At 38.0% G+C, this 26,460-nt stretch overlaps 1 protein-coding gene across 5 annotated transcripts; it reads right to left on the reverse strand.

Annotated features, from left to right (window-relative positions):
- Positions 1-292: 292 nt before the first annotated feature.
- CCT6B (chaperonin containing TCP1 subunit 6B) lies at positions 293-26,460 on the reverse strand. Of its 5 annotated transcripts, XM_032843270.1 has the most exons (15): positions 26,265-26,460; positions 24,619-24,682; positions 23,483-23,617; positions 20,018-20,191; positions 17,439-17,542; positions 14,088-14,198; positions 13,620-13,779; positions 11,153-11,235; positions 10,452-10,548; positions 9,826-9,973; positions 5,822-5,896; positions 4,500-4,633; positions 2,743-2,845; positions 1,138-1,210; positions 294-583 (listed from the first exon to the last, which is right to left on the reverse strand). In XM_032843270.1, exons 1-15 carry the CDS (start codon positions 26,399-26,401, stop codon positions 511-513), a joined length of 1,671 nt encoding a protein of 556 aa, XP_032699161.1. In that variant the 5' UTR covers positions 26,402-26,460; the 3' UTR covers positions 294-510. The 5 variants fall into 5 exon arrangements, with proteins under 5 accessions (XP_032699163.1, XP_032699161.1, XP_032699164.1 ...); XM_032843272.1 differs by lacking the exon at positions 23,483-23,617 and having other exon boundaries at positions 293-583; XM_032843271.1 differs by lacking the exon at positions 5,822-5,896 and having other exon boundaries at positions 297-583.

Below are 26,460 nucleotides of genomic sequence, written 5' to 3' on the forward strand. Positions count from 1 at the left end.
TACCCCCAGTGTGGGGCTCAAACTCATGACCCCAAGATCAAGAGTCACATGCTCTTCTAATTGAGCCAGACAGGAGCCCCAAAGTTAGAACTCTTTTTTTTTTTTAATATTTTATTTATTTATTTGAGAGAGACACAGTGAGAGAGAGCATGAGCGAGGAGAAGGTCAGAGAGAGAAGCAGACTCCCCGTGGAGCTGGGAGCCCGATGTGGGACTTGATCCCGGGAGTCCGGGGTCATGTCCTGAGCCGAAGGCAGTCGTCCAACCAACTGAGCCACCCAGGCGTCCCCCAAAGTTAGAACTCTTAAGGAAAAATATTTTCATTATTATTCCTTTACTAGGAAAGTCCTTGTGTTCTTTATACGTTGATGAAGTATTATTGAGACTACTAAGGCCAGCAAATATAAACTGCTTTTATTGTGCAAAAATTAAGAATGGCTCAGGTTATATAATGGTAGCTGATATAACTGTACTAAATCTCAGCTTCTGGAAGAGTTGATTTTGAACTCAATCACCCTTTAAGAGAAGACATACCAGCTCGCATAATTTCATCAACCAGGAGAATGTTGGTGGCAATCACCGTGCTGAGGAAAAAGATAACAGGGTAAGTAAAGCCTACCAACCCGATCTCATCTTCCCCCCAGCAATCTTCAGCTACTAAAAGTACTTTGTTCTTTAATGTGTTGGTCTGAGAAATTACCAAAGTTATTGTAAATACAAACATCACCCTTGTTCATAATTTCAGATCCTCCAGCCAATAAAACAAAAGTTTGACTTTATGTACCAACAAAACTGAGCTCATTTTTAGCACATCATTTGCTTTTCCCCCCGCTAGACGTGTAGTACAATTTCAGTAAACTTCTTCTTTCCCTTCCCCCTCAAATAAACAGTAAGGGAAACATTTCTAAATCTGACACTGCTAGAATTAAAATGGACAAAGGACTGTAAAATGACAGAAGCTAGTGTTAGTAACTGGATACTACACCTTTTCATACACTTAACCATTTTTCACTATAGGGTGGCAAAAACAATAAACAAGTTTTAGTATATGTGCTGCTGAAGCGAGCACAATAAACAAGTTTTAAAGTTACTGATTATGTCTCTAAAAGTCTTTCTCTTTTTACTAATATGAATTTACCAAGAATGAAGAAGTTGTTTTTTTACACAATAATTATCCCAAACTCCTGCATCTGCCGCTACCATGGGCTCACCTGCAAAGTAAAAACAAACTATTTTAACACTACAATCTTGATATATTCTATTAATACTGGTTATATATTCTAACAGTGTTTAATATACCACCAGAACTACTAGTGTCCAGGTCACAATGACCTCCATGTTATCAAATCCAACCCAGTGGTCAGTTCTCAAGCCTTGTGGATCAGCAACACTTACAGCCTCCCGACTACTCTAGCTTCACTTGTCTTCCAGGACACCACACTCAGCCTGGTTTTTTCTTTTACATTAGTGACTCCTTTTCTGTTGACTTTCCTGGTTCTTCCTCATCTTCCCAGAGCTCTTAATTTTAGAGTAGCCAGTGACTTAGTCCTGGGTTCTTTTCTTCTCTCTCTATACTCACTCCCCAAGTATTCTCATCAAGTCTTCTGGATTTAAACCATATACACTCCAAAGACTCTCATTTTTATCTCCAACCCAGAGCTCTTTCTTGAGCTCCAGACTCATATTTCCAACTATTTCACTGGAAAGTCTAAGACACTTTGATTTTAACTTTGCCAAAACTCAGTGCTGGCCTCCTCCCCCAAAGCTGCTCTACCCACAGTTCTCCAATGTGGTTAATGGCCATTGCAACCTTCTAGTTGTTCAGCAGATTTCTCTCCACAGAATAACCAGAATAATCCTTTTAAATGTAATTAGGCCAGATCACAGCTCTGCCAAAAATTACTCCCTCTTCCACTGCAGTAAAAGTCAAAGTCCTTGGACTGGCCCCCACACCCTGCATGATCTCTCTGTTACTTCTCTAATCTCCTTCCTCCTCTTCAAAAACTTCAGACACTGGCCTTGCCACTGGCTGCTCCTTCTGCCCAGGACACTCTTTCTTCAGTTCCTGAACATGGCTACTTCCTTACTTCCTTTGATTATTTTCTACAGACATATTCTCAATGAGGTCTACCCTGCTCACCCTCTCTCTTTAAATTGTGACCTCCCCCTCATGCTAGCATTCAGTCTTCCTTATAGGGTCCTTTTATTTTTTTTCATTGTATTTATTACTCCTTAAATGCTCAGGGAACTTATTAAGCTTATTATTTATTTTTTTAAGATTTTTATTTATTTATTTGACAGAGATCACAAGTAGACAGAGAGGCAGGCAGAGAGAGAAAGGAGGAAGCAGGCTCCTTGCTGAGCAGAGAGCCCAATGCGGGGCTCGATCCCAGGACCCTGGGATCATGACCTGAGCTGAAGGCAGAGGCTTTAACCCACTGAGCCACCTAGGCGCCCCTAAGCTATGTATTTAGTGCCTATCCTTCCCTGCTATAATATAAGCTTAGAAGGGCAGGGGTTTTGTCTCTTTTGTTCTTGGTCAATCTCAAGAGTCAAATAACAAGCACTCAAAAACTTTTTCTTAAAAGAATGTTTTCTTTCAAGAAGCTCAAAAGTAAATTAAAGGCACCCAAATTTTAAATATTGAAGTCCCCCGAATCTCCAATCCCTCACTATAAGTTCTAGGTCACTGTAGTATGACCTCTTTCTTTACTGAGCAGCTAATTTTTCTTCACTTTCTTACCTGTATCCAGATCTATACCAACAGGTTGTTTTGATTCAGAATGTTCAGCCTGAACTTTTACCAGTGTTTCCTGCAGGTCAAAACCAGAATTCTGAGCAAGAACCTTTAAGAATAAAAAAAATATATGTGTGTGAATTATCTTCACATATATATTTGAGTATCAAATATAAAAAGTGAGGCTCTGCCCTCTGGTCTTGTGAAAACATATTCATAATACAGTAATCATTTCCTTTCAAAGAATTCCATTCTTAATCAAATTATTATTTCATGTATCTAGCAGTTTTTATATTTACATAAACATCTTCCCTATGTGTATTACACTAAATTCTGAGGACATTACAGCCCCTCATCCCCACCCCATATTAATTTCCCTCCTTGCAAAGGATTTCTTAAAAAATGGATGGGGGGGGTACCTGGGTGGCTCAGTAGGTTAAACATCTGCCTTCGGCTCAGGTTATGATCTCAGGGTCTTGGGATGAAGCCTCTCCTCCCTGCTTATGCATTCACGCTTATGTGCGTGCGCTCGCTCTCTCTCGCTCTCTCTCTCTCTCTCTCTCTCGTGCTCCCTCAAATAAATAAAATCTTTACAAAATAATAATAATAAATGGAAAATTAGTAGAATGGTATTATTTCTTCTTGTTCCTTGAGCCACACATTTTCTAGCTTTTCCTAGGCACCTGCTAAAGGAACCCTCCATATTTTCAGGATCTTTATGTCCTCATCAACATGAGGACAGTCATGACCTGTGGCAACAGGAATGGAGACAAAAGCACTCTAAACCTGGTTTATTTCCAAGTAGAACCAAACCACCACTATATACCAGGCTTACCGGTTTGTGTAAACTACTGGACCATCACTTACTGACTTTGCTGTTTTGGGCAAAGATAAAACAGATATCCAATTCTCAAAGATTCCACAAATTATGAATAATTTTAAAGCAATTAACAAAAAGACTTTGCTGGCACTGTTCTTAATCTTTTACTTCATGGTAATAACATGACATGGTCTTCTCTGTTTCTAAGTGGTTCACAACCAGATTAAGGCAAAGGAAAAGGAATGGTAATTCTCTGTCCTTCTTTCAACACATGGAATATCTGGTTTCTCTCCTTTTCTAGGTATTAAAATGAAAATGACAAAAGCACGCTTATATTTGGCAGTGCTAAACAGCCTGAAGGTCTAGTTTCCCACAATTTAAAGTGATGCTAACACTTTGGATACCACCACTAAGATAAAATTCTACCCTAAAGTCTAGTTAAATTTTAAGTTCTAAACTTTCTCATTATGATTAATCATGAACCATTCTTGAAGGAAATTTCTGGACTTACTTCAAATTTCGCACTCAGAGATAGGCAAAGGGGCAATTAGTGATTTCATGAAACTTTGACAAGGATTCCAAGCTATTATCCAAAAGTTTCCCTGCTTAACTGTAATGTATCTTAAACAAAAGTGCCTGGGGAAATGCAAATAAAAACTGTCTCTCTTACTCTCACAAAACAAAGCGAGGTTTGCTGGCGGGGAGAGGGGTAGGAGAGGATGGTTGAGTTATGGACACTGGGGAGGGTATGTGCTATGGTGAGTGCTGTGAAGTGTGTGTGTAAGCCTGACGATTCATAGACCTGTACCCCTGGAGCAAATAATACATTGTATGTTAATTTAAAAAACTGTCTTTCTACTCTGGTCTTAGATAATGTGGACAATTTACAATCCAACACCCTTATGTCTAACCACTTGTTCTTTGGCCATTAGGATAGTTGTACCTTAGGAATAATGAGCAAGGCATCAGCAAAAGCTTGGACTCCAAGACGAGCTCTTCCTTTTATACTGTGCTTGTAATTAACAAGGGCTTCCGCTATTGCCACTTCAACTGCACCTGCTCCCGGAACTACACAGCCTGTTGGAGGGAAAAGATTGGCAAGGCATGCTGGACAGAAACACCGGAGAAAAAAGCACTTAGCTATTCAAGTGTGTTCAAATTATACCGCCGACACCTAAAATATACCTAAATATATACGGAAATAAAGTAAGTTGCATAGTTCAGTGGTTACTCAGATGCCTTATGAAGCATCCTTAGGCATGGTACAGACAACTGGCTGCAAGCAGCTTACTTCATTCTCTGTTAAGAGCAGACATTTCTTCCATCTTCATCTTATTCTTTATGACTATATTTAAAAGGTAGTTATTTATAATTTGGGGGACAGGAAACTAACTGTAGTATCTGACTTGAAATAAAATTTAAAAAAAAAAAACAAAAAACTTTAGGCCAAGATAATTTCGTCACCATTTTGGTATAGAATTCTTGAGACTTATGATTGTATTTGTTTTCTATACTGCAGCGAAACCCAAACAGCTACCTGAGGGAAAAATACAGGTGTTCTTATTACTTTAAGGTAAAAGCTCTGGTTAAAAACATCGATTTTCACAACAGGATATGACTTTTATACCTGCTGATATGGTTTTCATAAAGTTTATGACTCTCCTTGAATCAACAAATTTGCCTTGGAATCACCCATCTTTAAAACAGAACGACACAAAAAGAATCTCTCCTTTATCCCACATTTTTTTTTAATTACTTGCCCCTTCCTCTGCTTCCCTGTACAACATAACTGCTCAAAAGAGTCGTCTATCGGGGTGCCTGGGTGGCTCAGTGGGTTAAAGCCTCTGCCTTTGGCTCAGGTCATGATCCCAGGTTCCTAAGATCGAGCCCCACATCGGGCTCTCTGCTCAGCAGGGAGCCTGCTTCCCCCTCTCTCTCTGCCTGCCTCTCTGCCTACTTGTGATCTCTGCCTGTCAAATAAATAAATAAAATCTTTAAAAAAAAAAAAAAAGAGTCATCTATCCACTTGGTGACCATATCCTTGCCACCCATTCACATTTTTAAAAAGTTCCTTGTGATATAACACTGTATGTTAATTATACCAGAATTAAAAAGTAATTTTAAAAAATTTTTCAAGTTCTTGTGAAATACTGAATATACACAGAAGGATATTTATATGTATAAGGTATAAAGAATAAATGTGGAAATAAATGTACTCATGTACCTCCCACCCACCTTAAGAAATAGAACATTAGAGAACATTACCAGTAGCTGTAAAAACTTCCCTGGTCCCATTCTGAGAAAACACATAAAATATGTGGGATGTTACTAAAGCAACACCTAAAAAGAAACTTGTATCACTACACACCTACATTAGAAAAGTCTCAAACCAATGACTTCAGCCTCCCCCCCTAAGAACTAGAAAAGAGCAAATGAAACTTAATGTAAACAGAAGAAAATAATAAAAATTGGAGCAGAAATCAATGAAATAAACATGAAGAGTGTCAAAAAAAGGAACAATGTCAGAAATGAAAAAGGTAATTATAACTAGAGGTTCCACAGACGTTAAAAGTACAATAGTAAGGGAATATTATGAACAACTTATGCAAATCAATTTGAAAACTTAGATCAGGGATTAGCAAATTTTCTGCAAAACACCACATTTAAATGTTTTAGACTCTGTTGGCCATGCCATCACCTTTGTAACTATTCAACCCTGCCACTGTAGCACAAAAGAGGCACAGGTAATACCTGAATGAATGGGTATAGCTGTAGCCCCATAAACTTTATTTACCAAAAACAGGCAGCAAACAGGATCTAGCTCATGGGCAACAGTTTGATGATCTCAACAGATGAAACAGACAAATTTCTTGAATGACACAAAGTCAAAAAAAAAAAAGTATCTATTAAAAAGACTGATTATAGCTTAAATTTTTCTCATGAAAAAAACTGCAGGCCCAGATGGCTTTACTGGTAAACTCTACCAAACATTTAAGAAAGCAGTAATACAATTCTACACAAGAATTCAACACTTTCAGAAAATTAAAAAGGAGAGAATGTTTTCTAACTCATTCTTGAGGCCAGCATTATTCTAACAGCAAAAAAGATAAAGGCATTATAAGCAAAAAATATATATAAATACCCCTTATGAATATAAATATAAAAATTCTTTTAGTATTTTAGCAAATCAAGTCCAACAATATATAGAAAGGACAATACACATATCAGCATTACTCACAACAGCCAAAAGGTGAAGTGATCTAAGTTTCCATCAATGGATAAATGGATAAGTAACAGGCTGTGTGTGTGTGTGTGTGTGTGTGTATACATGCCCCTCAGAAGGAACTTTTTAAAAATGTGAATGGGTGGCAAGGATGCAGTCACCAAGTTGATAGATAGATGCTAATATTCTGTCCTAATCTCAGATATATACATATATATATATATACCTGAGAATATATATATATGTGTATATATATATATTTATATATATATATATAAAGGGCAGTGTTATTCAGCCTTAAAAAGCAAGGACATTCTGACATATACCACAACATGGATGAACCCTGAAGACATTATGCTAAGTGAAATAAGCCAGTCACAAAAGGACAAATACTGGATGATTCCACTCAAACAAGGTACATAGAATAGTCAATTTCACAGACACCGTAATTAGAAGAGTGGTTTCCAGGAGATGGGAAGAGAGGGGAATGGAGAATTATTGTTTAATGGCTATGGATTTTCGGTATTAGAAGATGAAAAATGTTCTATTGATGGATGATGATGGTTGCACAACAACATGAAAGAATGTAACTTATAGCCACTGAATTATAACATTTAAAAATGATTAAAATAACAAATTATATACATATATATACCCAAAATTTTAAAAAATAATTTAAAAACTGTAATCTACATTTAAAGAGGATAATATATCATAAGTAAGTAGGGTTTAACTCAAGAACGTAAGGTTGGTTGAACGTTTAAAAATTAATGTAATTTACCACATTAATAATCTAACAGAGAAGAAACATATAATCACCTCAATAGATCACCAGAAAAGCAACTGGCAAAATCGAACATCATTTGTGATAAAAACTCTCAGCAAGAGAACTTCCTCAATCTGACAGAGGACTTCTAGAAAAATCTATAGCTAAATATCATACATAATAGAGAAAGGCTAAATGTTTTCCCCGTATGATCAGGAGCAAGGAAAGGATGCCCACTCTCACCATTTCCATTCAACAATGAAGTTTCTAGCCCATGGAATAAAAGGAAAAAAGAAATAAAAGATAACCAGATTAGAAAGGAAGAAGTAAAATTGTCTTTATTAGCAGACAACATGATCATTTATACCACGTATGTAGATAAGTCCGTGAAATCTCTAAGAAAGCTACGAGAATGAGTGAGTTTAACAAGGTTGCAGAATTTAAGATCAATATACAAAAATCAACTGTATTTCTATATCTTAAAATCAGAAATGGAAATTTTAAAAACATCATGTACCAAAGGACCAAAATTCATGAACTACATAAATCTGAAAAAGATATGCCACTAAAAATTACAAAATATTGCTGAAATATACATATATATATATATATATATATATATATATAGCTGAGATAGTCAAGAAGGCTCAAATAAATAAATATACCATGACTCAATATTAAGATACCAATTATTCCCAGAATGTTCTACAGATTCAATGAAATTCCAATCAAAATCTCAAGTCTTGGGGCGCCTGGGTGGCTCAATGGGTTAAAGCCTCTGCTTTCGGCTCAGGTCATGATCCCAGGGTCCTGGGATTGAGCCCCGCATGGGCTCTCTGCTCAGCGGGGAGCCTGCTTCCTCCTCTCTCTGTGCCTGCTTCTCTGCCTACTTGTGATCTCGGTCTGTCAAACAAATAAATAAAATCTTTTAAAAAAAAATCTCAAGTCTTTTTGGTAGAAACTGACATGCTAATTCTAAAATTCATATGAAGATGCAAAAGATTTTAAATAACCAAAATAACTTGAAAAAGAACAAAATGGGAGAACTGACACTGCTGATTTCAAGATTTATCATAAAGTTACAGTAAACAGGACAGTATATTAACACTGAGACAGACAGATCAATGGAACAGAATAAGAACACAGAAATAGAACCACACAAATACGAACAATTGATTTTCAATGAAAAGTTTCAAAGGCACCTCAACTCACTGGAAAAAGAAAAATCTTTTCAACAAATGCAGCCAGAACAACTTGATCAAAGAATATTAAGGTATACCGTAGGTATACACCTAAAAGTTGATTTGTTGGGTCATCTAGTAACTCTGTGTTTAACTTTGTAAGGAACTCCCTACTATTTTCCAGCAGTTCCCACCAACAATGTTGAGGGCTCCAATTTCTCCATATCCTTGCCAACACTTACTGTTGTCCAGCTTTTTGATTTATAGCCATCATAACAGTTGTAAAACAGTATCTCTTCATGGTTTTGATTTTCATTTTCCTGACAATTAATTATGTTGAGCATCTTTTCACATGCTTATAATTCTATTTTAAATGGAGTTAGTTTATAAATTATCAGTAAATAATACAAGCTAATATTCTTTCCTAATTTTTCTGAAAATTACACTGTACCTAAGGTAATGGAATGAGTTCTAAGCTGTAAAAGCCTTTTCACGATTTTAAAAATAAATTTCTTTTTTTTCTTTTTTTTAAGTAGGCTCCACACCCAGCATGGAACCCAGCTTGGGCCTGAACTCATGACTCTGAGATTGAGATCTAAGTTGAGATCAAGACTCAGATGCCTAGCTGACTGAGCCACCCAGGCACCCCAGTGGTTTTAAAAATAAATTTCTAAAAATAAAAAAATGATACTACAGCATCAAATTAAGTGCTTTTTCACTTCATAAACAGAAGTTAATTAAAAGGGCAGCATACTAGGGCACCTGGGTGGCTCAGTCAGTTAAGCATCTAACTTCAACTGGGGCCATGATCTCAGGGTCCTGGGATCAAGCCCCAAGTTGGGCTCCCTGCTCAGCTGGGATTTGTCCTTCTCCTTCTCCCTCTGCCCCTCCCCCCAGTTGTGCTCATATACCCTCTCTCAAATAAAAAAAAAAAAAAAAAAAGCACAGCATAGTTACTAAGAATATTCCAGTGGAAAAATCTTAGTAAAAAAAAATATAGTAATCATTCATATCTTTTAAAATACCATATATCAGGATAGATATATTACTACTTTAAAAATACATTAAGGTTCATAATCCATCACAAAAAAGAGCCTACCATCTTCAATGGCATTTTTGATGGCACGAAGTCCATCCCTTATAGCGTCCTTGATTTGTGTCAGAGTATGCTTATTCGGTCCTTTAACCAACAAGGTGACAGAACGAGGGTTAACACAGGCCTCAATAAAAGTGAACTTTTCTTCACCCTAGACGATAATCCAAGAAGATATAACTCTAATACTTAATGTTACTGTGAAATGAAGACCCAGCTTATAATAATAGAACCCAATCTTCCTGTGAATTTTTATCAAACATAAGTAAATATGTGTTAAAAGCAGTTGTTATATTTGAACTCTCAACAAACATTTAGATAAATAAATTGTAAAATCTGTCCTGTGGATTATTCAGACACCAAAAGGAAAAGCCTGAATTAAAAGACTTAGTATTTTTTTTTAAAAGGGTGGGGCATCTGCCTTTGACTCCGGTCATGATCTCAGGGTCCTGAGATGGAGCCCCACATTGGGCTCTCTGCTCAGCGGGGAGCCTGCTTCCCCCTCTCCCTCTCCCTGCCACTACCCCTGCTTATGTCCTCTGTCAAATAAATAAACAAAATCTTAAAAAATAAAATAAAAAAGCAAAAGGTTTACTCTTCACTTTATAACCACTGTCATCAGAGATACTCACCAAAGCACACTCATGTACAAGACCAGCATGTCCCAAGCAATCTACAGTAAGGTCTTCAAGACAATTCACAGCCATTCCACCACAAGCAAGAGAGAGTCTGAAATGACATAAGGTACCATAGCTTTTGTTATGAAAGCACTAAAGACTTAACTTCTTAAAGGTGAAAAGATATCTAACACAGAAGAGAGCATTGTCGCTGTGTTGTATTGTTTTTAAAATCTGTTTAAGAAAGGGCACCTGTGTGGCTCAGTTAAGTGGCTGCCTTAGGCTCAGGTCATGATCCCAGGATCCTGGGATTGAGTCCCACAGAAGGCTCCCTGCTCAGCAGGGAGTTTGCTTCTCCCTCTGCCCCTCCCTACTCCTCATAGTGTCTCTCTCTCTCTCTCTCAGATAAATAAATAAAATCTTCAAAAAAAAAAAATCCTCAGTGCTCTGCCCATTCATCCTTTCAAAAAAAAATGTTTTAAGATAAAAACCTTCTTTGTACTTCAACAAAGTTCTGAGGTAGGTTAACAGTCTCGACTTTTTTTTAACAGTCTTGATTTTTGACACTTCCATTATTTATTGAAATTAAAGACAGTATTTTGGAATCTGTATGCTATTTTGCTCACAATGTTTACATATAAACTAAAAGGAATACCATGGGATCATTTCAATTTTATCTGTTAAAAAATAGGATACATAGTAATCTGCAAGCTTACCTTTCCATATTTCTTCTTTTTGCTCTGCGAAGAGCTACTATGCCATGTTTTGCAAGAGCATCTAAGGAAAATGGATCAATTCCCTAAAACCAAATTAGCATAAAAGTTATAAGCACATCTTAAGCCAGTAGTTCTCAAACTTTCTGATCTTAGCACTGCTTCATGTTCTTAGAAATTATTAAGAACTCAAAAAGCTTTTATGTGAACTGTATTCTATAATATTTGTCATACTATAAATTAAAATTGAGAAATGTTTAAAATATTAATCCATTCAAAATAATAAACAACCCATTTTATGTTAACATAAATAACATCTTCAAGTGAAAATTTACTATTCTTTCCTAAACAAAAAAATATAAGGCTTAAAGTAATGGCACTGTTTCGTTTTTGGTATTCTTCTTAATGTCTGTCTTAATAGAAGACATCTAGATTCTCAGATCTGCTTCTGCATTCAATTTGGTGTGATATGTTGTTTGGGTTAAAGTATATTATGAAAACTTGGACTCAAACAAATATGTATTGGAAAATGGAGGAATATTTTAATAGCCTTTCCAGATACATGTGGATATTCTTCTTTGATACTATATCAAAACTAATAAATGACAGTTCCTTAAAGGTTAGTGTCAATGTGAAATATGGGACCTATCAATAATCTTTTCTATATTCTTTCATATTAAAATCCATTTGTCTATCTTACACTTTGAATGTATTATCTACCCAGGCATGTCTTTGTTAATCATACATTTTTTACTCATTTAGAAAAAAGTGGTTCACTATGTTAAGCAGAGCTTCCAAATGTTGGTACATTTCACAGGTATATAATATCAAAAATACCACATTTGCTAATATCACCACTAATACTATCAGAAAAGTCCTTTAAGCACTGGAAAGCAGTCAAATTCACAGAGGCAGTTATAAGTTTTCCAAAATTTTAATTTTGACTTGAAAGCTCAAATTTATTTGGAACAAACACTGTCAGTTGTTTTCCTTGAAATGACAGAACCGCTTCTTCCTTTTTGAGAGAAGCCTGCCAAATACCTATATCTAAATAACCACAGTTTTTCTGTCAGTTATTCTTTTTTTTTTTTTAAGTAATCTCCCTGCCCAAAATGGGGCTTGCACTCACAACCCCAAGATCAAGAGTTGCATGCTCTACTAACTGAGCCAGCCAGGCACCCCTGCCAGTTAATCTTTAAAGTAAAAATGGCGAGACGCGTGGGTGGCTCAGTTGGTTAAGCGACTGCCTTTGGCTCAGGTCATGATCCCAGCATCCTCAGATCGAGTCCCACATCGGGCTCCTTGCTCGGCGGGGAGCCTGCTTGTCCCTCTGCCTCTGCCTGCCACTCTGTCTGCCTGTGCGCGCGCTCTCTCCCTCTCTTTCTCTGACATATAAATAAATAAAATCTTTAAAAAAAAAAAACAAGTAAAAATGGCATTCCATGAAAAAAGTGGATCAATTATACATATATACATATGTATATATGTATAAATGTGCAATTATATAATTGCAACTCAATTATACAAGAACTCTCCCTCTAGACAACTATATTTTTTAAAAAATTTCTTTTGAGGGGCGCCTGGGTGGCTCAGTGGGTTAAGCCGCTGCCTTCGGCTCAGGTCGTGATCTCAGGGTCCTGGGATCGAGTCCCGCATCGGGCTCTCTGCTCAGCAGGGAGCCTGCTTCTCTCTCTCTCTCTGCCTGCCTCTCTGTCTACATGTGATCTCTCTCTGTCAAATAAATAAATAAAATCTTTAAAAAAAAAAAATTTCTTTTGAGAGAGTGTGATCACGGGGGGGGGGGGGGTGCGGGGGGGCCATGGGGGCTGGGCAGAGGGAGAGGAAAGAGAAACTCCCAAGCAGACTCCATGCGCAACTCAGCACAGAGCCTGATGCAGGGCTCAATCTCATAACCATGAGATCATGATCTGAGCTGGAACCAAGAGTGGGATGCTTAACAACTAAGCCATACAGACACCCCCACAACAACCATATTTTGATATTCAGATTTCACACTCTATCACATAGAATTATAAAAGGATGTATATTTAATCAAAATTTAATTAGTAAGTTTTACCACTTCAAGATATTCTCAAATGGGGGCGTGTGGGTGGCTCAGTCAGTTGGGCGTCCGATTCTTGATTCTGGCTCAGGTCATGATCTCATGGTCATGGGATTGAGCCCCATGTCAGGCTCTGCATTCAGTAGGGAGCCTTCTTGGGATTCTCCCTTTCCCTCCACCCCTCCCCGCCACACACACTCTCTATCACTCCCTCTCAAATAAATAAATAAATAAATAAATAAATAAATAAATCTTTAAAAAAAAAGATATCTCAAATGAAACTGCCATTTTTTTTTTAAACCTCAAAGACTCCCTGAAATGGTCTTTGGGATTCCTAGGAGTCCACAGACCACACTGCAAGAAATGCTGAAAAACATTTAGAAATAGTTAAAATCTGAACTTTCTCACCTTTTGATTAATGACAACAAATCCTTTATTGGACTGAGCACAGACTCTGTCTTTCAGGTCTATTATTTTTTGTACTCTATCTTCAATAAATTTTCTTTCAGCTTTTACCAACTTTTCTTTCTCTTCAGCAGTCTTATAAAAGAAACCAGAGCTCACCTCTCTAAAAGATTAATAAAAACGAGCGAGTAAAAGTGGAGAGAAAAAGGAGGGAGGGAAGAAAGAGATTAAAAAAGACTTTTAGGGAGCACCTGGGTTGTTCAGTTGGTTAAGCATCCAACCCTTAATTTCAGCTCAGATTATGATCTCAGGGTCATGAGACTGAGCCCTGTGCCTGCTTAAGATTCATTCTTTCTTTGTACGGCACCTTGGCCCCTCCCCCACTTGTCTCTAAATCAATTAATTAATCAAAATTAAAAACACTTCTAGAAAATATAGTTTCAACATTTACAAAGAGTAACTGCCACGTACGTTTTTTCATATTCTAGTGACACGTTGCAAGTAAGAATAAATGCATCTTCTACTCGCTTCTTCATGTCTGGATGACGGGCACCATGGTCCAAAACTAATCCTCTGATCAATCTATTAAAAATATGTAATGTGTCTTACTTAGAATATACACTCTAAATTTATTATAAAATAAGGATTGTATTCTTAAAATTGTAACAGATCAGGACACACATTGTTTCCTTGCACCAAATTTACACATAATTAGTAAAACTGGAAAAGAAAATCCACTTTAACACAGTATGACTATGAAGTCACAATGAAAAGTCAACCCAGAATTATTCTCTAAATTATGTGACTCAAACATATGACACAGCTGGTCAAGTAATGAGAGGCAGACATACAATGAGTTTCTTAGGAACATTTGTTCAAAATAATTATATGGAACAACCAAAAATTGTTAACCTAAATGTCTAACAATAGGGCATTGTTCAGCAAATAAATGACCCAACTATTTGGTGGTCATGAAAACTATGTTAATGACATGGAAAAATATTTACATAGGTAGCTGATAAACACAGAACAACAAACCACCTATAAAGAATGATTATAACTATTCTTTAAAAAAATAAGCACCTTGGTATTGACAAGAAAAAAATGAACCTAGAGTAAAGTTCTGCTTGGGCAGTAGGAATACGGATAATTTGGGGGTGGGAGAGGCTCTTTTCCTGTTTTCCAAATTTTCTTTCAAAAGAAAATATTTTTGTAACTTTCAAAACTTCATTTATACCCAATTAGGGAATGATATTTCTCCTTCTTTTATAACCAGTATTTGTTCTACATTAAAGTAAAGAAATAATTTTTAAAATAAACATGATTACAAGGAAGTTTTCAAATTTTTAATCTAACTACTGATTTTAATCTAACTACAAAATTTAATCTAATTACTCCAACTTCTAACTGAAAATGAAGATATTTAGGAAGAAACAAGCAAATGTATGTTCAGTATTCAAGCTTCCACTCTTTCCCTCTTGCTCTCAGCAAATGACCTTGCTGCTTTGAGAAAATACAAGCACTGTCCCATCACTACCTCTACCAATCCACCTGCACTTGAACCTGAACCTCTTATTCCTATGACTGAACTGTCCATGCTCCTCTGCATGTATGTACTCTACTCCTTTTCTCCTCTCTGCTCTAGCAATACCCCATCCCCCTACTGCCATCAATTCCTCCTGCCTCCAGGAGCATTCTCATCAGGATACAGATTTGCCATGATAATTCCCATCTTCAAATTTTTTAAAGATTTTATTTATTTGACAGACAGAGATCACAAGTACGTAGAGAGGCAGAGAGAGAGGGGGAAGGAGGCTCCGCGCGGAGCAGAGAGCCCAATGTGGGACTCGATCCCAGGACCCTGAGATCATGACCTGAGCCAAAGGCAGAGGTTTAACCCACTGAGCCACCCAGGCGCCCCGATAATTCCCATCTTTAAAACAAAGAATGCTTCTCCTTCAAGTCCTTTCCCATACTTCCTTCTAGCTACTGCCCCATTTCTCTAACCTCTTTGGATTGGTATAAGCTTGTATCCTCACTTCCCTAACCCTTCTCTGTGGAGCCCACCTTCAGGTTGACTTTTATACCCACTCCTTTACTAAATCAGTTCTCATTAAAGCCACCAAAAACATTAAATGCTTTCCATATCTAAAGGTCATTTTTCAATCCACAACTTGCTCCAAGTTTCAGCAGCATATGACACAGTTGATTATTCTCCCTCTAAAACATTTTCCTTTCTTAGCTTCGGGGCCTCTAACTTCTCTTGGCTTTCCTCTACCAGTAACCACTCCTTCTCAGTCTCCTGTGCTATATCCTTTTGTCTTCTCAATTTCTAAACATCGGAGTTTCCAGGGCTTAACTAAACTTCCTCTTTTTTTTTTAAGATTTATATTGAGAGAGTGAGCGAGCGAGAGCGCGAGAGCAAGAGGAGGGGTAGAGGGAGAGTAAATGTCCTCTTCTATCTATATTCACCTCCCAGATGAACTCATTACCTCTCATAGGCTTTAAGTCACCTACACACGGATAACTCCCAAGTATATTTCCAGATCAGACCTCTGTTCTAAACTCCAGACACACCTCTCCAACTCTCTACTCAGCATCTCCACATGGATGCCTAATAGGCATCTAAAACGTAACATTTCCCAAACCAAACTCTTGATTTATTTTCCCAAATATTTTCCTCCAAGTCTTTGCCATCCCAAGAAAAAGTACTTCTCCTTTTCCAGCTGCTCCATGCAAAAACCCAGGAGACATCCTTCACTCTTTATCTGTCGCATTCTGTGTTGAACCATCAATAGATCCTATTGTTTCTTCTTCTAAGTATACCCTGGTCTAAACTGTTTTCATCCCTCTCCTGAATTACAACAGATTCCTGACTGGCCTCCAAGCTTCTGCCCTTGCACTGGCAGGTGCCCTGCTCCACAGTGCATTCTCCCTACAACCACCAGCGAGATCCTTCTGAAATATAAACCAAGAACTGCTTTGCCCTCAGCAATGGCAGACTAATTTGGACCAACGCTACCACCAAAAGCAACTAAAAATTCTGGGTTAAAAACAAAAACCCTGGGGCACATGGGTGGCTCAGTCAGTTAAGCATCCGACTCGAGATTTCAGCTCAGGTCATAATCTCAGCGTTTTGAAATTGAGCCTTGCATCAGGCTGCATGCTGTTGTGTGGGGCCTGCATAAGATCTTCTTTCTCCCTCTCCTTCTGCATCTCACCCTCACTGGCTCATGCACACACACACACACACACACACACACACTCACTCTCCCAAAAACAAACAAACAAAAACCCTTAAAAACACTGAAGAGCTATAAAACAGTAAAGAAAGCATGAGCTCCAAGGGGTAAGAAAAGAACTGCACACAAACACCCCAGCACACTTGTGTGCCTCAGGGCCTTTTCAACCGTCACTCCCTTGACTCAGAACACTCTTCCCCCAGATGTGCACATGGCTATTCCTTACTTCTTCGGACACCTCTTAGCTCTCTATCTTCCTACTATGAGGACCTTCCCTAAACATTCTAAAATCACACACAAGCTCTCACACAGTCACTCTATTTTCTTCAAGCTTTTATTATCACTTAGGTATTTATTACCTCCCTCAACTTGAAACAAAATCTTCTTGGAGAAAGAAATTGTTTTGTTTATTCTTTATCCCTAACACTCAAAATAATGACTAGCTTGGGATAAGTACTCAATTAATATATGCTGAATTAATAGACTGATGTTGAATAAAAGTAAGGCAATTAATGAAAAAACATCTGAACTAAACCAAATATTCTAGAATCTATGTATTGTCAAAGTTTATGTAACTTACTTTGTATCTGTTTCTGACTGATGCTTCATCTCCATGATTTCTACCATGAAGAGATCGATAGGATAACCCGGTCTTCTAACAGCCAAAACAGAATCCACCACAGCCTGAAAGAGAAGTAAATGAGAACAGTAATTCCTGTTCTATTAAAAGAAATCACTGGCCTAAGTAATCACCAGACTAAGCAGATAAAGGGCTTCAGACCTCAAAATACAGAGCAAGGCCAAAAAGGGCCACTTTGTCATGGACACCAGTAATAACCAATGCCAATGGATACCCTAGAACCTAAAGGAACTTCAGAGATCATCAAGCCCAAATCCTTCATTTTACAGATAAGTAAACTCTGATAAAACTTTAAGTTACAGTCTTAGGGGTACCTGAGTGGTTCAGTTGGTAAAACATCCAACACTTGATTTTAGTTCAGATCATGATCTCAGGGTCATGGGATCAAGTCCCACATTGGGCTCTGCACTGGACATGAAGCCTGCCTGGAATCTTCTCTTCCTCTCCTTCTGCCCCTCCCCACACCCCACCCCCATCAGCTCACACTTTTTCTCCAAAAAAAAAAAAAAAGAAGAAGAAGAACTTAAAAGAGTCTTAAAATGGGTCTAAAAGGCTGTAGCAGGGGCGCTACTGCCTTTGGCTTGGGTCCTGATCTCAAATAAATAAATAAATAAAATCTTTAAAAAAATAAAAAATAAAAGGCAGTAGCTGAACCAGTACTGGAATTCAATTCTTTTCTTTTTTTTTTTTTTAAGATTTTATTTATTTATTTGACACACACACAGAGAGAGAGAGAGAGATCACAAGTAAGCAGAGAGGCAGGCAGAGAGAGGGAGAAGTAGGCTCCCTGCTGAGCAGACAGCCTGATTTGGGAGCCCAATCCCAGGACCCTGAGATCATGACCTAAGCCGAAGGCAGAGGCTTAACCCACTGAGTCACCCAGGTGTCCCTAGAATTCAATTCTTTTCAACTGCCAAGCTACTACTCTTTCTATTACCAACACTACTTAAACTTTTCCACCAAAGAACATATTAATGGAAAAGAAGGAAATGTAATGTAAGGTAAAAGCTAAAATTTGCTGGCTTTACAAGCCAGAAATTTCTAAGGTTTTGTGTTTTATCATGAAAAATTTCCACATCATGCTATAATATACATGTTTGTTTTAATGTGAAAGTAATGCTTTTCCCCAAAACTGCAAAGTAAAATTGAGACTCTAGAAAGACCTATCTCACTTATTCTGCCACATATGCCCAGGGGTATACAATTTGAGAAGCATGGTACAATACATCCTACTGTTTAGCTCAGAAAGTAATTGGAAGGGGCACCTGGGTGGCTCAGTGGGTTAAAGCCTCTGCCTTCAGCTCAGGTCATGATCCCAGAGTCCTGGGATCGAGTCCTGCATCAGGTTCTCTGCTTAGGTGGGAACCTGCTTCCTCCTCTCTCTCTCTCTGCCTGCCTCTCTGCCTACTTGTAATCTCTGTCAAACAAATAAATAAAACCTTTAAAAAAAGATAAAAATAAAAAAAGAAATAGGAAAACAACTAATTACAGAAATTAAGTACTATAGTATAACCATCCTAAAATATAAATAAAGCAAAAAACTATACCCTTGAAAACTTTACCTGAGGTAACATGATATTTGGTCTTAAGCCTAATAGGGAATAATGACAAAAACCACTGAATAATGAGAATATCAGTGTTTCCAGAACTCCAGAAGAGAATGGGGGCCCTAACCAGATAAAATGAAGATTCTGGGTCACTTGATATATGTCCTCCAACAAGACTCCAACTGCAGTCTTTATTTGAACTCTGTTGAGCAAGAAATTGTCTGATCTTAATCTCATTTTCCAAGTAGGTTTTCCTATTGGTTCCAGTCTATTTGTCATTTATATCTCTCAAAGTAAATTAGCAAGAAAGCATTCTGATTTATATATCAATGTCTTGTGATTTGGGTTATGAATTCATCATTCCTGATGAAGCAATATATTCAAGTTTCAAAAAATACAAAGCTGAGGAACAATGATGATATCAAACTATAGCCACCTGATATAAGTCTTCCCAAAATACCCAGTCTTGTCTTTATATTACATATATTTTACCTTTGAAGTAAACAAAACAAATATGCATTTCCCAGATGTGAATATTATCTATTTAGTACCTATCTATAGAATAATACTTATCTATCGATATTATCTATCTATTAATCATGGTTCATTAAAGTGGTAAGCTTAACCAATTCCCTTTGTGTCTCCTCACATAATAAATATGGACCTCTGGGTTTAAGAGACCAGTATGTCACCCCAATGGCACCCACAAGGGACAATCCACAGGCAGCCACTGTGGTAATCCACAGGCAGTAACGTTCATGGTAATTTAAAGGTTTATTATGACACTTTTGAAAAATTTCACATACTGTTCTAATCAATCAAGTCTAGTCTCTAGGTAGGTCTATAAGTGTTTGTCTTCCATATTTCATTTCACGTGCAAAAGAACCATATGCAGTGGTTGATTATCTTATAGAATAAAATACCATCGCGCATTAGTCTATACTCATTCCGAAAGCAAGTTTAGTCACATACCTCTATTAACACATCAGCCAATTCAGCATGAACTTTAGTTTGCAGAGATGTTCTAGCTACATCTAAGAGGATTTCTCTTTTCATCTCTTTGTTAATTTTAACTTCTTCCAAAACTTCAAGTGCTTTTATCTTAGCAGCCTCAAATCCTTCAGCTATTATTCTAGGGTGCAGGCCCTGTTACATCAACATAAAACTAAAAATTATAAAGTCAGTCATCCAAAGTAAAAGTAACCATCTTCCCTTATTAACAGGTATATCCAGAAAAAGTAATATTACCCACATCAATGCCATTAATATGGGTATGTATATAATTTATAAAAGTAATTTTTCAGTGCTTCATATTGAAAGTAATCTCAGACTTAGAGAAAAATTGTAAGTCCAGTACAAAAAACTACAAAAGTCCTCTTTATTTCCAAATATTGTAATGTTGCCATGTGGTACTTTTCTGTATGGGCACAAAAGAAAAGAGAGGCTCCTTTTAATGTGGAGGAAAAGAACCAGCACTGATTTGGAGAAATGTACAGACAGACATCACCTTCACCAAATGTTAACATCACAGTAATGGGACAAATAGGCATCACGTGCCTCCTGATACAATGCATTAAGAATACTAAAGCATGTCCATGGTATTCATGCCAAAAGTTTGTAACCAGAGTCTAATTACAATAAAATAGTCAAATCCAAATTGAGGACTTCCTGCAAAATAACTGGCCTATATTCTAAAAGTAGCAATGTAAAACACAAAACACAGCTCAGAATTATTCCAATTTAAAGGAAACCAAAGGGATATGACAACTGAATGCAATGGATGAGCCCAGATATTTTTCTGCTATAAAGGACACTGTTGGGACAGATGATAAAACTGGAATAAAACCTGTAGGTTATACTACTGTATCAGTGTGACAATGTTAATATTAATTTCCTGGTTTTGATCACTATTCTGTGATTATATAAGAGAATATCCTGGTTTTAAGAAATATACACTAAAGGGGCACCTGGGTGGCTCAGTGAGTTAAAGCCTCTGCCTTTGGCTCAGGTCATGGTCCCAGGGTCCTGGGATTGAGCCCTGCATCGGGCTCTCTGCTCAGCGGGGAGCCTGCTTCCTCCTCCCTCTCTCTCTCTCTCTCTCTCTGCCTGCCTGTCTGCCTACTTGTGATCTCTGTCTGTCAAATAAATAAATAAAATCTTTTAAACTTGCAGAGCCTGACTCTAGAGCATGATTATGAACCATTTTCAAAACATTACCTCAGTCTAGGATCTCACACCTTCTCGCCTAGACTACTATGATCTTCCAGTATTGTCTCCCTTAAAACTGTCACCCAAATTTTTAAAATGCCAATCTGACTGCATCAGTCATTAACACATAAACATGAACATTCTTCTTGGTTAGCATACTACATGCCCTCTGTGATCTGGCTCCCACCTACTTCTCCAGGCTTTCATTACTGTCCATATCACTTTATTTTTTTAACTGTATTTATTTATTTGAGAGAGAACACACATGACAGGGGCAGAAAGAGAGGGAGAAGCAGGCTCCCCACGGAGCAGGGAGCCAGATGACCAACTGAGCCACCCAGGAGCCCCTACCCTTATCACTTTAAACTTTGCCAATACCATAGTGTTTGTGGCTTTACACACATACCACATTGCTTCTCCTCTCTGTGCCTCTGCTCGTGTTGTTCCTTCTGCCTGGAATGTCATTCTCCTTACCCCTCAGTCTTTCCTGTGGCTCACTCTCTCTCATCCTGAAGATTTAACCCAGGTCTTATTACTTATTACTTCCTCCAGGAAGTGCTTCCTAATTCAGGCTAGTTTAGGATATCCCTCCCTCCTCAGTGTTTCTATCATATTTTGTGCCTAGCTCTATCACTATACTGCTACAGATTTATAATTACATCAGTGTCTGTCAGCATCTCCCCTTTCTTAAACTTCTTCCTCCTTAACAAAACCCTAATTTTGTTTAGGTTATCCCTTCCTCCAGTCTTCAGAGGAAGCTACCCTCTCTAGATAGCTCAAAGGGTAGATCTTGATTAGATTAAGTCAATTCCAACAGGATGGACACAGATCAAAGTTGACCCAATCATATAAAGAAAGGACTTGGGGCACCTGAGTGGCTCAGTGGGTTAAGCCTCTGCCTTCGGCTCAGGTCCATGATCTTGAGATCCTGGGATCGAGCCCCGCATTGGGCTCTCTGCTCAGTGGGGAGCCTGCTTCCCCCTCTCTCTCTGCCTGCTGCTCTGCCTACTTGTGATCTCTCCCTGTCAAATGAATAATTTTTTTTTTTAAAGGACTTATAGGGGCGCCTGGGTGGCTCAGTGGGTTAGGCCTCTGCCTTCGGCTCAGGTCATGATCTCGGGGTCCTGGGATAGAGCCCTGCATCGGGCTCTCTGCTCCGCTGGGAGCCTGCTTCCTCCTCTCTCTCTCTGCCTGCCTCTCTGCTTACTTGTGATCTCTGTTTGTCAAATAAATAAAATCTTTTTTAAAAAAGGGAAAAAAAAAAAAAGGACTTATATTCCATAATTGGGCAAATGGCTCTTTCTTGTGCTCTCCTGCTAAGTGTTACTAAAGGAAGCAGGTATTCCTAATTTCCTCTGACAGTCTTATAATCAGGATGGAAATAAGCTTTATCATGAAACAGCATTGTAAATGGAGGCACTAAGAGACAGAAAGAACCAGAGTACTTGATGACTAATAGAATTTTTTAATCAACTACCTTGGATGTTCTGTCATGGGAGATAATTTATTGTTTAAATCATTTTTAGTCAAATTTCTACTGCTTAAAGCCAAAAGAATCCTAAAAGAGGTACGTTGCAGGTACTGAGTTATTAGACAATTCCCAATTCTAAGTAAATGCAAAGAAGTAATAATTCTAGCATTTTGACCAAGTAATGCTTTGTTGAAATGGACCTTGAAAGAATGGAAACTTTTAAATACTTAATCAAAGAAGACAGATAAGTAATGCCAAGAAAAGAATACAGATTGAACAAAGTACTGAGGTAGAAATGTGTTATAGTGATTTTAAAGGCTAGGGAGTAGCATGGAGGAGTCTCGCTAGAGTAGACGGTTTATAAGGAAAATAAAACTAGAAAGATAGGTAAATTCACAATGTGAAAACCTTCAATCATTTTTCTCCAGTTATTTTTTTAAAAGGTGCATAATTTGGCTTCAACTTTATCAGTGATGTTGTCTTTTTTAGGCCATTATTCATGGGTAGATGGCTAATTTTTTACCTTCTTATCTATCTTAAATACTTCATTTTAAAAAGTGGGATATAATTCCAATGAAAGGCATTATTTTGTAAAAAAAAAAAAAAAAAGTTCATGATTATTTCCATTTATAATTGTCCAAAAGTATCTTGATAAAAATTACTTTTGCCCTCTAAAATTAAAACATTTTACTAGTGAAAACAATTCCTCATTCAAAATAAAATATCACATGAATGTGAATTCTGTAAAATGCTAATACCTCAGAAATGTAAAGATCAGCTTGTTTTAGTAACTCTCCAATAATGAGAACATTGGAAGTAGTACCATCTCCTGTAATGTCATCCTGGGCTGTTGCTACCTTTGCTATCAGGGAAGCTGTTGGGTGTTGAATTTGCTGGAAAAAGTAAGCAACAGATTAAAAGAGAGAATGAGATTTAAAAAAAAAATAGTCCAATGAAAACTAGATAACCTAAAGACCAATAATAAAATTAAGAAATAAGCTTCATTCTACAAGTTCACAAATTCTTATCAATACTTAATAAATGTCATTACCAAATTTTTTAAATTGAGAACTAATGAGGTTTGAACATTTTGTAAAAGTCTTTGCTTTGAATGCAATGACGTTTCCAAAATAAGATCAAATTCTTCAATCTCTAAGATGAATATATTTACTAAAATAGCAAAGGATTTTTTTTTATATTTTCATATTACAAAGAACACAATTCAGTGCCTTTAAAAGATGTAACTAATTTGGTAGTATCCCTAAGCTATTACTTGGACTGTATAAAGATTTCAAAACAATCAAAACCATCTTTTATTAAGATCTAATCCAACAAGTATTACTAACTGCAGTATTTAACTGACAGCTTTGGTTTAAACATCACAGTTTGGGGCTGCCTGGGTGACTCAGTCAGTTGAGCACCTGCTTTAGGCTCAAGGTCATGATCCCAGCATCCTGTCACATATCGAGTCACACATCAGATTCCTTGCTCAGAGGGGAGCCTGCTTCTCTCTCTGCCCCTCCCTCAGCTTAGGTGCTCTCACTCTCTCTCTCTCAAATAAGTGGATAAAATCTTTAAAAAAAAAAAAAAGTGGATAAAATCTTTTAAAAAATAAATAAATAAAGGGGTGCCTGGGTGGCTCAGTCTTTAAGCATCTGCCTTTGGCTCAGGTAATGATCCCAGAATCCTGGGATCAAGCCCCGCATCAGGCTCCCTGCTCAGCAGGAAGCCGGCTTCTCCCTCTCCCAACTCGCCCAGTTTGTGTTTCCTCTCTCACTATATCTCTGTCAAATAAATAAATATATATATATATATATATATATATATATATATATATATCTGTACTATGTTCTAGGCTTGTTAAGATTTATTGAAGTCAGCAGTATCAGCTCACCATCTCATGGAGCAGCACATTGCCATCTTTGGTGAGTTTGATGTCACCTGCACCAGAAACAAGCCTGTTCAGAAAATAGTGATATTATTAACCTCATATGGCAAGGGTTAAGCAAGACATTCTCAGTTCTTGCCACTCACCGTCCTTAGTATAAGGAACTGAGCTTCAAAACTTCCAAGTGCCATGGGGCAACACCATGGTAATCATCACCATGTGCAGCCTACAGAATCACTTCCCATATAGACCACTATGATGATTTCATTCCAAATGGAGCATTTACAAGTTTAAGAGGAACTGATGAGTTATGAACAGAAGTTTAGTCAAAGAATACTTGGAAGCCTGTAAACAACAAAACTATAAATTTCCTGCAGGTTTTTTATTTTGGTACAATGTACCATTCATTCACTCAACCTAGTTTCTTCCCTCACCCCTCACATTTATTAGATCATCAAGTTCTGATAATTCCACAACCTAAGTATTTCTTCATCTAGTCCCTCCTCTCCGTGTCCACTGTCATCAACATCTCTAGCCTGGACTACTTAGACAGCATCCTGGTATCTCTGAATTTGAATCTACCCCACACACTATATTTATTTCTAAAAAGTAGTGTGACTCAATTAGCTACCTGATCAAAAATCTTTCCATGAGTTTTTATCTTCTCCATCACCTTCAAGGTAAAATCCGGATTACTTAGCAAGGATGACGTTGTTCACCTTTCCCAGTCTGGCTTATGTCTACTTTTCCTGCTGCATCTACCAAATGAGATCTTGTGGGAAAATCTTGTGGTTCCCTTAATACAGCATGCTTGTTTTTATTTCTGTTGGATTTACACCAGTGGGCTTTCTTGTTCCTGAAGTTACTACAGAAGGCCTTTTTACTCCCTTCTCCAACTGGTGAACTCTAACTTACCTTTCAAGACTCTGATCAAAAACCTGTTATCTGAGAAGCTTCTCCTTCTCCCTACTCCCATCAGTAATTAGTCCCTTTCCTCCATATAATCATCTTCACCATTTCTATTTTCCCAGCACCCAAATAGCATACAAGCGCCTTCTTCTACCGTTAATTCTGCTCATTCCTCTTAGAATGTACTCCTCCTCTTAGACATTTTAGCGTTCTTTTCCTCACTCTTCTAAAAAAAAATAGTGATGCTAAGTAAATATACGCCGAAGGGGTAAATAAAAAGGAAGAAGCGTAGGCACAGAGTGTGCAAGTAACTTGCCTAACGATGCACAGCTAGAAGGGAACTTGGATTTGAACCCATGGCTGCCAGGCTCCAAGACCTGGGTGCCCTTACCACTACAACACGGGGCCGAAAAAAAAAAAACAAACTAAGGGCATGTAGTCCCAAAGAGCAGGAGAGTTAAATGGCTCATGCTTCTCAAGACAAGACACACGAGATGAACTGACTTGCAACTGCACATGAACTTTAACACAAGTGAAGGAGTGAGGGTGTACAAGCTTCACTCGGGGCCCTTTCCTCGGGAGGCTGTCCTCCCGCCCCGGGCCAGGGGTGACCTCCGTACAGGAATGAGAACGAAGGTATCCCGTCGCTCTAGGTTCTTCGCGGAACGTCTGCCTCAAAGCGCGCCGCGACACCCAACAAACCCCCGGCCCTAACCGCCGTTCCAACCGCCGGGCCATCTCACATTTTCATGGTGCCCTTAGGCCCCAAGTTGGTACGCAGCACATCCTGCAGCCCTCGGGCGGCACATATGTTGACAGCCAAGGCCGCCTGGGCCCGCGCCACCTCGGCCTTGCAGTTTACCGCCTTTATCGCAGCCATAGCAGCTTCGAGCGTGCGGCCCAGCAACTAAAAACAGCCTCAGCCCGGATCTCGAGAGA

The sequence above is a fragment of the Lontra canadensis genome, unplaced genomic scaffold, assembly GCF_010015895.1.
Source record: "Lontra canadensis isolate GAN:19392208 unplaced genomic scaffold, GSC_riverotter_1.0 scaffold137, whole genome shotgun sequence".
In the NCBI taxonomy this organism is placed as follows: Eukaryota; Metazoa; Chordata; class Mammalia; order Carnivora; family Mustelidae; genus Lontra; species Lontra canadensis.

Coding starts and splice junctions, on each gene's coding strand:
- CCT6B (XM_032843270.1), bottom strand. CDS start 26,401: ATGGCTGCGATAAAGGCGGTAAACTGCAAGGCCGAGGTGGCGCGGGCC. Junction 17,543..20,017: donor TGGCTGATGTGTTAATAGAG/GTATGTGACTAA, acceptor CTTCTCTTTCAG/GCTGTGGTGGATTCTGTTTT. Junction 2,846..4,499: donor CCTTGCTCATTATTCCTAAG/GTACAACTATCC, acceptor TTATTCTTAAAG/GTTCTTGCTCAGAATTCTGG.